This window comes from Dermacentor silvarum, chromosome 7 (genome assembly GCF_013339745.2).
Source record: "Dermacentor silvarum isolate Dsil-2018 chromosome 7, BIME_Dsil_1.4, whole genome shotgun sequence".
Taxonomy (NCBI): domain Eukaryota; kingdom Metazoa; phylum Arthropoda; class Arachnida; order Ixodida; family Ixodidae; genus Dermacentor; species Dermacentor silvarum.
The window spans coordinates 101,315,154-101,329,251 of record NC_051160.1 but is presented as its reverse complement, the minus strand read 5'-3'; the positions used below and the strand labels follow the sequence as shown (position 1 = coordinate 101,329,251).

The 14,098-nt window shown below is 44.0% G+C and overlaps 1 protein-coding gene across 1 annotated transcript; it reads left to right on the top strand.

Moving 5' to 3' along the window:
* Positions 1-6,565: 6,565 nt before the first annotated feature.
* Positions 6,566-13,645, top strand: LOC125947179 (uncharacterized). The gene is made up of 3 exons (XM_049671564.1): positions 6,566-6,608; positions 7,731-7,981; positions 13,499-13,645. Exons 1-3 carry the CDS (start codon positions 6,566-6,568, stop codon positions 13,643-13,645), a joined length of 441 nt encoding a protein of 146 aa, XP_049527521.1.
* The last annotated feature ends 453 nt before the right edge of the window (positions 13,646-14,098 follow it).

Here is a 14,098-nt window from a genome sequence, read left to right as displayed (position 1 = left end):
TCTAATTATTGGTATTGCATTTGTGAGCATGTGGTTACGCCTCGATCAGTGCAACACCACCTATAATCAAGGTGGTGTTGCACTCGATACCCTCCTCGCCCACCGCTCCCGTTCCACTGGGAAGTCGCGTTTGCTCTCCGCCGTGCGTTCGCTCCCCGTGAAAGCGCGCGTCCCTCGCCCTCGCGCGCTTTCACTCGCACATACAGCATACGGCCAATGAGAGTTTTTAGGGGCGAAGCTCCTTAGGGTGTGGGTCGTTCCCTCCTCTGTAGTAGTAGTAGTAGTAGTATGTAGCCACCTCTAGTTTATGAATTGCTCAATAGATGGCGTTGTGTGTCCGTATATGTATGTATACGCATATATACATATATATGTATATGTATAGTATAACCGGAAGCCGACTTCCGGTTCCGGTTCCGCTTCCGTTTCCGGCTTCCGGCTTCCGGAGAACGCTTCCGGCGTTTTTCTCTCTCGTCCGTAGCTAGGTGCGCTGCGGTGCACAAGGGCGTTCGTTCCCGACGCGCGCTCTCTTTCTCGCCCGTAGCTAGGGGCGCTGCATTGCACAAGGGCGTTCGTTCCCGACGCGCGCTCGCATTATCTCTCGTCCGTAGCTGTGGTTTACCCGAATGATCCCCCGGAGCTTCGCCCCACTCATCATCATTCACCCCGTGGATATGCTGTGATTTTTTTTCTACTGCCGGACGCGACTATCGAGGAGTGAGCACTTAACAGCTTCGCTCTAACCAGCCTCTAAAACTGTAGCCAGTGCTTACGGTGACATAACTGAGAGACCTTCCTTGCATCAACAGGCTATTTGTGTCACCAGTGCTGTAAGAAACTTGGTAATCAAGGGATTAGATCAGGCCAGTCCTCGTATACATGCGAATTATTGTGGTTGCGCTCTTGGAAATGCCAGTCGTCGCGGCATGTGATTATTATTATTATTATTATTATTATTATTATTATTATTATTATTATTATTATTTGGTTATTTGAACTAATAAAGAGTGAGAAATATATATGATCGAGTGGTTTTCATTTTTTTAATGACCACAGAGACCAAGGCCTTATGGCTATGATTTTTGACAAGGCCCATTCATACCCCTCTCTCCAGACGGCATGCGTCAAGCTAGTTCTCCGATTGGGATGCGTCGCGTTGGGTGGAGTCGCGCGTCCCGACGAACGCGACGGACGCGTCCAATAGGCTACGTGGTGTTGACGCGACGCGCCCATGCATTCTTTTCCCCGAACTGCGGACAAGCCACGACAGATTTGCCTTTTAACGCTCCCTGCTTGGCTGGTTAGACTTCGTTTAGCTTGGTCCGTACTAGGCGCCATCTGCTTCGCAAGATGGCGCCTAGTACGGACGTTTGTATTCTGTGCTCCCAGCCTTTTTACGGAAAACAGCAGTTTTATCGCTGTATTTCATGCGAAAAACGTGCACACGTGAAGTGTATTGCATGGCCCCACGAGGACCTTGAGCTTCTTAAGTCTCGTGAGAAAGCTTTCACGTGTAACCTGTGCCAGAACACCGACCACGCCGACATTGCTGCGGCTAGGCTTAGCGATGCCAACACGCCCGCCGCTTCCCCATCAGCCACCCCTCCACAGGGCCTCGCTCTCGTCGGGACCGGTTTTGAGGCGGTTGGTGACGTCGCGGCCCTCCGTGGCAATCTCCTTCAGGCGCTCGAGGGAATATCCTTCCTCAGCGATGAGGTGGCGCGGCCTCGGAGTGACAACGAGCGTCTGCACAGGAAAAACGCGCTGGCATCCGCTCAGCAGGCCGAGGCTATAGGTGCGCTGCGGGTCGAGGTGCGTTCCCTGCGTGATGCGCTTGGCAAGCCATCTCCCATTTCTCCTACTGTGCTGCCGCTCCACCCGTCCAAGAAAACGTATTCTGCAACCGTCCAGACTGCTTCGCCGAGCGCTGTCACCACTGACCATCTCTCCAAGGAAACTCGGAGTGAACGTCGGCCTGCTTGTTTTGGAGCTGAGGAGAGCAAGGCAATATCCGTAGCGAAACGCGCCCCGTGACCGAAAGAAATTTTTGTGTCCAGGCTTTCTCAAAATACGACGTCTGCGGATCTGACTGCTCACCTGTCAAACGTCAGAGCACCGCCAATCACCTGCAAATGCCTCAAGACGAGGCATAACTCATATGCTCATTTCTCGTCTGCGCTGATGAAGCCGTCGACGATGAAGCTCTTAAGCGCCTGAACGACCCGTCTATGTGGCCAATGGGGTGCCTGTTCAAGCCGTTCCGTGAGGTGCTACACGACGGTATGCTTCATGCTTCAGAGAAGACCCCAAACGATCAAAGTGTTGTGTAATCTGGACATTTTCTACCAAAACGTTCGTGGACTTCGCACCAAGGCAGGTGAATTTTTCGCCAATGCCATTTCCTCTTCCTTTCCTATTTTTGTTATTTCCGAAACTTGGCTCTGCAGCGAAATTTCCTCCTCAGATTTTATTCCGCCACATTATAACGTCTTTCGCAGTGACCGGGACTTCAGTGGAGTTAAACAAAAAGGTGGTGGCGCACTTATTGCCGTTGACAGTGACATGTGTAAGGCGCAGCGACATAGAAAGTGTACAGGAATCGACTTGGCTTGAAGTCAGCCTAGCGCGCTGTGAAAATTGTTAATCGGAACCTTCTACGTTCCACTGAATATTTCTCCTGCTTTGTTTGATCAGGTCATCTCTTCTATTGAAAGTGTCTTATCCTCCCATCGCAAACACAGAGTAATCCTTCTTGGTGATATTATCACACCAGGAATTGATTGGAACACGCTTACATATTCTCACTATAATCATTACATAGAGAACAACTGCAGCCTGTTGTTAGACTATGTCCTTCTGTTCTCTTCAGCAGCACAATTTGATCGCCAATTCCTGTGGCAACGTTTTAGACCTTTGCCTCTCTAATACTCAAGCTATAGATGTTTCCCGTTGTGACATTTCCCTTGTCCGTCCCGATAAGTTTCACCCCTCAGTTAAGATAACTGCCTCTGTGTCAGCCTTGAAGCAGAGCTTCTCGACTGGCATTAATGAATTTTCTCGATTTGCTTTCAAGCGGGGTGATTATGTTGGCTTGTATGACTTCTTGTCCACCAGAGATTGGCCCCTGGTCACAGATAAAACCAATGTTGGTGACCAAATAGATAAGTTTACGGAGCTTGTTTTGAGCGGTATGCGCCAATACATTCCTCAGTACAGTCCTAGGTGCTCTAAATATCCCCATTGGTTTTCATCTCAACTTACATCTACCATAAAGCATAAAGATCGCGCGCACCGTAAATCCAGAATTCCTTTGCCTAATGAGTGGAGAGAAGAATTCCGCTTTTTTCGAACTCTCTACAAACGCCTCTATAGGCGGGATCATGACGCATATATTGCGTTCTTGGAGAAGAGCGCCTCCGACCAGCCGGCGTAATCTTGGAAGTATATCCGCTAGCGTACCAGTAATCGCGGAGAGTGTTTTCGCCTGCTCGACTCTAGTGGAGTAGAAGTCCAAGCAGTCGCGGATTGTTTTGCTGCCCATTTCTCTTCCTTATATAAACCTTCAGGTTTCAACGCTGGTGTGAGTCAGCAGCACACAACGGCTCCTACATCTAGTCCTGTGTTGTTTGATGCAGAGCTGATCATCAAATGCCTTAAGCGCTTGAAGCCTTCCCTATCTTGCGGTCCTGATGGCATCCCTTCCGCAATCTTAAAAGCGTACGGCGGTATATTTGCCCCAGTATTGACATCTATATTTAATAGCTCTCTGAATACTTCCACCTTCCCTCACATGTGGAAAACTGCTCGTGTTTTCCTGTATTTAAGTCTGGCTGTAAAACCGATGTCTAAAATTATCGCCCGATTTCTCTTCTCTGTGCCACGTCTAAGGTTTTTAAGCTTGTTCTTCACAACGTATTGTCTTGTAGTGTGACGAACACATTGATTCCGAATCAGCATGGATTCCTCACCAGCCGCTCCACTATCACAAATGTCGCAAGCTTCATGACACATATCTCCGCGCCAGTACTTCAATGGGGGCAAGTAGACACCATATATTGCAACCTCAGTAAAGCTTTTGATGTGGTAAGCCACTCACTGCTTCTCATCAAGCTTACGCACTTTGGTGTTGACTCGTCAATTGTAAATCTCTTGCGGAGTTATCTTATAGGTATATCATGTTTTGTTAACGTCAACGGCCAAACGTCTTCTTCGTACATGGTAACCAGCGGCGTTCCTCAAGGATCAGTGTTAGTACCACTCCTTTTTTTAATGTTTATTAATTACGTTCTTTGCCCCATTCGGCATTCTTCTTTCCTCCTGTATGCCGATGACATAAAGATTTTTAAGTCAATTCACACTGTTCATGACTGTCGCATCCTGCAGTCTGACCTGCTTTCTTTTTGTAAATGGTGCACAGATAATAACCTCACCTTGAATGCTGCTAAGCCCAAAGTCATGACTTTCACCCGCAAAACAGCAAGAATTTCTTTTTCTTATTCAGTAGGTTCGGTACCATTGTGTAAGGTCCGTGAGATGAATGATCTTGGTGTACTTTTTGATACAACCTTACACTTTTCAGCTCTTACTAAACGCGTTGCAATGCGGGGCATGCGCACGCTTGGCTCTGTTTGCAGACAGTCGAGACAATTCAATTCTCCTACACCGCTCCGCAAGTTGTACACAACAATCTGTCTTCCTCAACTCGAATACGCGTCGGTCGTCTGGAACAGCATTTCTAGATCCAACAGTGACATTATAGATCGGGTCCAGAAAAAGTTTCTAAGCATATATCATCACCGCTTTGCTAACACGGACTCTGGGCCCTGCGCTAGCACTGTTGGATTATTGCCATTGCCCTTACTTCGCTGCCGACGTAATCGCGCTGACCAGCTTTTCTTTTTCAAACTCCTTCACGGTATCCTCATGTGCCCCGAACTCCTCAGTTGTATCACATTTCGTATCCCGCGCAAGATCACCAGTGAACACAGGCCTTTCCATGTTGCTGCCTGTCACCACCAACACTCAACCGTCCATAGAATACAGTCTTTATAACGCCCACTTTCATGACGTTGATAGTTTTCACAACTCTCTGTCTTTGTTCTGCTCTCAGCTTTCCGTTGTTGTGTATTAGTTTCATATATTGTTCAACTTCCATTCTCCTTTTTATTATGTATGCATTTTGCTCCTTCGTTTACATTTATGTACAATTTTCTTTTCAAGATCGATATTTTTTATTCATTGTTTTTTTTTCACTGATACTCCCCTGCTGTATTTCTTTTTCTATGTATACGTGCGCCAGCACCTAGACCTCACGGTTGTTCCTGGGCACGATAAATAAATGATTGATTGATTGATTACTACAGAGAAGCTGTCTATGGCTAGGGTTCTTTGCAATGTTCGTGTCCGTCATCCATTTGAAGCAAGATCGCTTCACCCTATGCAAAATCTTATACGTCTCATCACTTGGATATGCATTTTCAGTAGATTAGTTATCAATAGGCATCATTTTCAAAATAAGTAGACTCTCAGGTAGGTAATAAGTGCTTCTCAAAGAGTTGCCGCTGTGCGACCCGCGTCGGCCATGTGTACGCTCGCACCGCCCTCTCTTCGTCGTCGTTGCAAGCGCTTGCGTGCCTAGTTTCTTTCCGCTTTCCCGGCGTGGCCAATCCGCCGTGCGTGTCTAGTTACGTCCGGCTCCCCGAGGTGGCGGTAGTCTTCCACGCGAAAAAAAGCAGGGAATAGATGGATATGACCTGATGTCTTAAAATCATACTTAGCGCTACAAGGCACATTTATGCAAAAGAAAAAGAATAATGACAGGTATACAAAAATGCTCGATGAAGAACATGTATAGTATACCTGATTAAATCAAGCAGGCTATAGGTGACTATTTGTCGCCGCCCCGTTTCAAAGAGGATGCCAATAAATCATCATTATCATCATCAATGTATGCCGCCGATCAAGACCGCCGAACAAAATAAAAGTGTGTGTGCGTGTGTCTTTCTTCGGCATGACCACCGCCACCACTCAAGAGAAATAAAATTTGCTCGTACCTTTGATCGAAATTCTGCGTCACCTCTATGTCGTGTGCTAAATTGCTTCGCTGGTAATCCACCTTCAGCGCAGTGGAATGGCGCGTGAGGTTTTTATTATTATTATTATTATTATTATTATTATTATTATTATTATTATTATTATTATTATTATTATTATTATTATTTGTTTTGCATATATATATATATATATATATATATATATATATGCAGCATACAGTGCAGCAAACAGGGGTGTTACGAGAACAATAAAAAAACGCTGAAGTCAAATACCGTCAAAGAAGGGCATAAGGCAATAGGATAAGAAATCACCTCAGCTTTGACGCACCTTGCAATGTAGCTCTAAAAATTATCTTGTCAGTCAAAGATTGCCCTTTTGGGTGATAGTGAAATGGGCGTTCCTTGGATGAGCAAAATTGAAACATTCATAGCGAAATGTTGGCTTCCAAAATGTCGAGGTGCCTATGACATATACCTGCATTGCCTTACGCAATGCATTCCCGGCCGTCACCATGGGCGGAGGGCATGTGCAGTGCACGGCACAAGGGGCTGGCCGTACGTGAACGTAAGCGCTAGTGCGATCGTGCCCGTAAGGCCGATCCCGTGTATCGGCAACGGCAGAGCCTCTGACCATCTACCACAGTGATCCCAAGGCAACACTGCAAGTGTAGAGTCATCCGGGAAATTGTGTGTGTTTGCGCATAATCAATGGCTACATGATCTGAAATAAAGGCTATGCAACTTAGCGAGATGTGCCTTCATTCAACTTCAACGTTCAAAGAATACAATCCTAAACAAGCAGTCAAATCACAGAAGCATCGCATTGGGTCGTTCAGCATTTCTTCGATTCATTGCGTGGTCGTCGTCCTTCGACTGTGACTTTGATTCAGTTTGCATGGAAGAAATCTTCGCGTTCAACCATCTTTCCTTAAGAAAGGAGCTTTGATGCTTTACAAAAATCTTGTTTTAAGCATTTAAGCACAAATTTAACTTGAATGCAACTGTATTTTCTTGGAAACTGTGAAAATGAAAATCTCGAAACTGGCGTAGCCCTGAGAATTTGTACTAAGTCGATATGCCTTGCGCACTCACTAGCAACAATTGGTAGATGGAAATATCTGCCTTAGCATAACGAATTAAAGAACTTAAATTGCATAATTATGTTAATTATTCAATTAAACATCTTGATTACGCGTAGAAGTAGTGCCCGTCTCATCGAGTAACGTAGATCAAGGGTTATAATTCTGCACTCTGCGATAGGATTTTATTTTAATTTGGTGCAGCTAAAAAAAAACAACCCGTCAACTTTTGAGTTCGACTCAGCAAAAGTTAGCTTTGTGCCGACACTGGTCTTCATAGGACTAATCAGATTCATCCAGGGTTGGCCACGTTCGGTAATTCGTCCTGCCTGGTGAATGCCATGCAATAATACTACCATTATTGCTACAAAGTTCAGAAAAAGCTTGCTCACCTTCGCTTTCGTATGCATTATGGCTTTGCCCGAAAGTGACATACCGTGCTGGTAATTTGTGCAGGTGATGTTTGTATCGAAATACAGATTCCGGAAGTTCTCTAAACCGCTCGCACTAGGTATGAACGTGAGAAACTTATCGGGACAGTATTGTAGATGGTCTCTGCTCTGACGTCATAACAGCAGAAGAATCCTCGTCCCCGCAGACTCGGAATACGCGGAGAGCGTGGCAAGCTCCGAAGAGGACGGTGACCCGTGGGACGCGTACACGTCTCTCCCCACCGTCCGCATGATACACAAGGGCGGGCTACTACCACCAGTGCTTGCGCACGCCACCCCGCATAATTTGTCCGAAGACGAGTCACTGGAGCCTGTCACCATATGCGGACCAGGTTGGCACGCGCCCCTCGACAAGCGCCCATCCAGGGGACAGCGTACTCTAGAACAAAAAACTCAGGTAAGTATGAGAACGTGCTCGGAACGGCCAGGCAAATATTTTTTTATGAATATGATGAAAAAAAGAGATGTTGGTATAGCAATACGGCACCGGCTAGTCTGAACAGACCGTGCACTTGAAGAACAGATCACGCACTTGCACCAATACATTTCGCACACATACATTTTAATCGGATATACATGTGATTTAAGTGTGCAATAAACTACCAAACGTTATTGTCCCACTGAAAGACGTCGGTGCATTCGAACAGGTTGTGGATGCGTACTTACCTGAATTTCCGATTTCATTTTGACGTGGTGATCTATGTAGGAGATTTGATGTACATTTTACGTAATTTAATGTATGCAATCGTTTTGTCCTGTCAGTTATGACCCTTATTTGAGAGTTGACAGTCTTAGTAGAAGATATAAATATTTAGGAATAGTCTTGTACAATCATGCACGTGGTTTTGTTAGAACAACGAGAATAACTGTTAGTGCCCACATATGCTACATTACAGCTTGACAGCCAAACAAGACAACGACATTAAAAAGAAAGTCTCGAAGCAACAGTACCAACCTGCAAGGCGAAACATTTTTTTTCAAGCGGAGCAACACAAGGATAAGCGAAGAGCGTACGATACTACTTGCGTACCCTTTTCCGGCAGGAAAACACTTACCATTAACCAGAACCAACTGAACCGTTCATGCTAAAAGCATTAACTACTGCATTTTGAATCAACTCAAGCAATCTACTACAGTAAAATAATTACCCGAATGGGGTTATGTTCAGTTCATGAACGGACTGTATCATCGCCTATATCTCAAGAACATCTAAACTCGCTGCGACAGTGTCCTACTTTCTTGCATCTCAATCGCCCCTGTACATTCCATGTACCACTTAGCTTCGTTTGTTCTTATTTTGTGCATTTCAAGCTTAGTCGGCCTTTGTACCCATAGTATAAATGATTCTTGCGTGCTTTGCAATACTTACTATCCTATTGACCCACTATTAGCAGCATGAATTTCCTCCTTGACTGAAACGAATAGCAGTAACTCCATGTTATTAAGGCTGCCATTTGCCATATGACAAACATTCTCATGTCGTGAAGACACGAAATAAACTGCCGGGCTAATTAGTTCACGATAGATTACTTGCAGCGCACGAAGGCGAGACAAAGTGGAACACCAATGCACATACAGCGCTAATTTTCTGCTGAATCTAAATTCGAAGATGGTATAATTTATGCATGGATGACAATGATTTGTAAATAAGAATTTCAGTGGCTTGTGAGGATAATCAATATCTTTTTGAGATAGTCACACTGAAGGGCCACTCTTCAGCTAAAAGTAGGCGCTTCAAGTCTCACTTTTTCTCGTTCTTGTACTTCGAAACTTATTAATTCGTCCTGAACTGCAGCTTACAGATATCCTTAAAAGCAAGTGTGTGTTATAAGCGTGTTCTAAAAATGCTAAACTAATGGATGCAACTTGTAGGTTAACCCAAATTCGATAACTATCAAATATCTTCACAACGAGGTATTGAGCACAAAACTGCCTATAAGATACCGAAAGACGGAAATGAGCATTAGGCTCGAAATATTGGCAAATCATATTATAGAAGAGTTAAACGGGGAAAACAATGGCGTGCAGCTCACGTGATGCCAAGAGCAGATATCACGTGAGCTATCAGAGCAACGGAGTGGGTGTCCGGGGGAATGAAATGCACTCGAGGATCGCATAGCATTAGGTGATCTTATGATATTTAGAACTTTGCAGACCTAGGATGCACATATAGAGGAAGTTAATCGAAGGTCACTGCAAGAAGGAGGCATTCGTCATCAACCAAACAATGGTTAGCTAATGGCTGTGATGATGACCACAATGATGATAAATTTTTGGATGCTTTTGTCACGCCTTCCTGTGGAGGCAACAAAAGCCAGCACATAATTTAATGTCTTAGGTAGGGTAAAGTGCTGTGACCATAGGTTAGTGAGGCCTAGGATTTCTCTCAATTTGAAGAGACAAAGATTAAAATTAGTCATGAAGAAACAGGCCAACCTAGACGCTGTAAGGGTAAAAGCATAACAATTCAGGCTGGTGCTCGCAAGCAAATATGCAGCTTTAGAACAGGAAGCTAAAGACAACATAGAGGTAATGAATGAAACCGTAACTAGGCTGATCTCCGAAGCAGCCGTTGATGCGGGAGGGAAGGCACCAAGGCACTCAGAAGGTAAGCTCTCCCGAGTAACAAAGAACCTAATAAAGAAACGACAAAACATGAAAGTGTCAAAGAGAGATCAGATAGGATTCGCTGAACTGTCAAAACTGATCAACAAAAAGAAAGTGAGAGATATTCGAAATTATAACGTGGAAAAGATTGAGGAAGCAGTAAAATATGAACGCAGCATGAAATCAGTGAGAAGAACACTTGGCATAGGACAAGGGAAGATGTATGCACTGAAAGATAAGTAGGGTAATATCATCAGCAATTATCATGGCAGAGTGAAAGATGCGGGAGAATTCTGGACTGAGCTGTACAATACCTAGAGCAGCCAAGCTCCTTTCATTCGAAGTAGTGATGAACAAGATACAGAAGATCCTTCCATAACTAGCGATGAAGTTAAAAGGGCCTTGCAAGACATGACTAGGGGAAAAGCTCCTGGAGAAGATGGAATAACAGTGGATTTAATCAAAGTTGGAGGAGATATCATGCTTGAAAAGCTTGCGGCCCTTTATAGGCAATGCCTCATGACTTCAAGTGTACCAGAGAGCTCGAAAAACGCCAACATTGTACTCATCCATAAGAAGGGGGATGTTAAAGCATTGAGGAATTATAGACCCATTAGCTTGCTTACGGTATTGTATAAAATCTTCACCAAAATAATTTCCAATAGAATCAGGGCAACACTTGGCTTCAGTCAGCCAAGAGAACATGCTGGCTTCAGGAAGGGATATTCTACGGTGGATCATAACCGTGTAATCGAGAAATCTCCAGAGTACAATCAAACTCTCTATATGGCTTTTATAGATTATGAAAAGGCATTCGATTCAGTAGAGATGCCAGCAGTCATAGAGGTATTGCGTGATCAAGCAATACAGCAGGCATAGGTAAATATCTTGGCAAATATCTGCAAAGATTCCACAGCAACATTGGTTCTCCACAAGAAAAGTTGAAAATTACCTATCAAGAAAGGGGTCAGGCAGGGAGACACAATCTCTCCAATTCTATTCACTGCATGCATAGAAGTATTCAAGCTCTTAGACTGGGAAAGCTTGTGAGAGAAGATCAACGGCGAATATCTCAACAACCTTGGGTTTGCAGATGACAGTGTCCTATTCAGCAAGAATGGGGACGAATTCTAACAAATGATTGAGGACCTGAACCGATAAAGTGTAAGAGTGGGGTTGAAGATTAATATGCAGAAGACAACGATAATGTTCAATAGCTTGGCAAGAGCAGAAGAATTCAGGATCTTCAGTCTGCCTCTAGAGTCTGTAAAGGAGTACGTTTATCTGCGTAAATTACTCACAGGGGACCCTGATCATGAGAAGGAAATTTACAGAAGAATAAAATTGGGTTGGATTGCATACGGCAGGCATTGGCAAATCCTGACTGGGAGTTAACCACTGTCGTTGAAAAGAAATGTGTACAATAATTGCATTCTACCGGTGCTAACATATGCGGCAGAAACTTCGAGGTTAACAAAGAAGCTCGTGAACAAGTTAAGGACCGCACAAACAGCGATGGAACGAAAATTGTTAGGCCTAACGTTGTGAGACAAGCAGAGAGCGGTGTGGATCAGAGAACAAACGAGTATATCCGATATTCTAATTGACATTAAGAGGAAAAAATGGAGCTGAGCAGGCCATGTAATGCGTAGGATGGATAACCGTCGAACCATTAGAGTTACAGAATGGATACCTGGAGAAGGGAAGCACAGTCTAGGACGACAGAAAACTAGGTGGAGTGATGAAGTTAAGAAATTTGCAGGCGCAAGTTGGAATCAGCTAACGAAAGACAGTGGTACTTGGAGATCGCAGGGAGAAGCCTTTGTCCTGCAGTGGACGTAAACATATGCTGCTGCTGATGATGATGAATTGAATGAGGAACTACGGTAGATAACCGCAGATGTCCCCTTGTTAACATCAGTGTCTTTCCTACGCTTCTATCCCTCCTTCTGTCGCTCATGTCCAAGAATTTTGAGCATTGCCCTTGCGGTAATTTAGCGAGCTTTCCCCACTGCCCCAGCGTAACTGAATGGAAAGCAGTTTTAAAAAATCCTATTTCAGAAAGCCACACCAGTTTCAACAACTTTCAATTAGATACGTCGAGAGGGCACGACCTTTCATGTACCTGAGTATTTAGGGGGGTTAGTCGTAACGACTTTTTGCGTTACTGGTTTATTTCCGTCTTGATAAAAAACGCTGCTTTAACGGGGCAGGAAAGTTGCGAATAAGTGCTGTTAATATGCATGGTATTACATGGGCGGGCCCTCTCGACTTTGCTTACTGAAAGTTGTTGAAATTCTGGCATGCTTGAGAAATAAGACTTTTAAAAATGCTGCCCATTGAGTTACGCTGGTCAATTACGGTGAAGCTCGGCAGATGGCCGCAGAGGCAATGGCCGAAATCCCTCGATCTCGGTATGTGCAAATGGGAGAGTAATAAATTTGGTTGGTGGCCAAGTAACTGATTTCAGGACGGTGCATGTGTGTGAGGAGGGAATGCAACGCATTAAGCTTACGGTTCCCCACGAGACCAATAATTGCATTACGCTGTGCACTTTCTACCTCAAAAACTTTCTTGACCATTGTGCGCGCGCATCTCTACGTAGGGGCTCCGAGCAAAGTGCGAGGTGAAATTTCGGAAAGGATGTTTTTGACATCCCGCTCATTCCTTTCTTGAATGAAAAATAGTAGCCATTGTAGGCACAGAAGTAGCCAGTGTTGGCAGCTTCGTGGTCAAAACTTATCCTTATGCAAGTGGAAAGAAAGAAAAAACAAGACATAAAAGGCAAACTTAATAACTAGTGGAAGTGTTAAAATTGCCATCCGTAAGCCTTAATAGCAGTAATCATCCTCATTTTACAAACCTATTTGTACTTTCAAGTTCACGTATAAATGCACCCAATACTTCCTCTGTAGTTTGCTGGATTGGTTTCAGATGATTTGTGCGTAAGTGTGTGTCTATGTAAGTGATTTCATTAAAACAATAAAACACAATGTGAACGCTCAATTGCTTCCAGAGGTTACCCTCCTTTCGTTCTAATCACAATTGTGAAAATTCTATTTCCACCTGACAATGTGACATATCATGTTGTTTTGAATTTTCCTGTTTTTTTTTCACAAGTTCGGCTAAACACTTATTTGCTTCCAATGGCGTTGTTATTTTGCTTGATCAGTCGCCTGGTGCTAACTATAATGCAAGCATAAGTAAAAACAGCTGTAAACAAACGTAGCCAACATATTTGTCCCCTGGCCTCCCGTCTTGTTTCAAAAGTGCTTTCTCTCTCTTTCATTTTTTTCTTCTCTGGCAGATGTCCTTTCCTGGAGTGCAGTTCTTCTTTGGCAACGTGGTGCCACCCAATTTGGCCTCAGGGTCATTGGCTGATCAAGGAGACTTCGACAACTTCAAAAGCAACAAGCCGAGCGAGGATGACGATGCTCCTTTCATAGTTTCGTAGGAAATCTGTGTTAGCTATACCAAGCCAAGAATGTGTCGTCAGAAATGACCGAATACACAATCTGTATTCAACAACCCAAACTCGGAGTTGAAGTGCAAGCACACCATTTGAAACAGCTGAAATAAATTCATTTATGCTCGTTTTATTTCGTGCAATGTGAAGCAATGTACATCCGTTACCTTTTCAAAATGGAATAAACATTTCCAATTTAATTAATAAAAAAAACTTTTAAATCCTGAGGTCAGGAGCGTACAAGTCGTTTTTTATAGGCAGCCACTCCACCGATATTTATAAGGTTTGGTCAAATTAAATGTATAAATTAAGAATACCGACCGAAGCAACCAGAGGTTTTTGTTTACGGCACCAATATATTGAAACATTCTTGAAAACTGGAAAAGTAATGAGAACTGAAGAATCAAGTTTGCTATTCTAACGCAACAATAAAAAGCAATA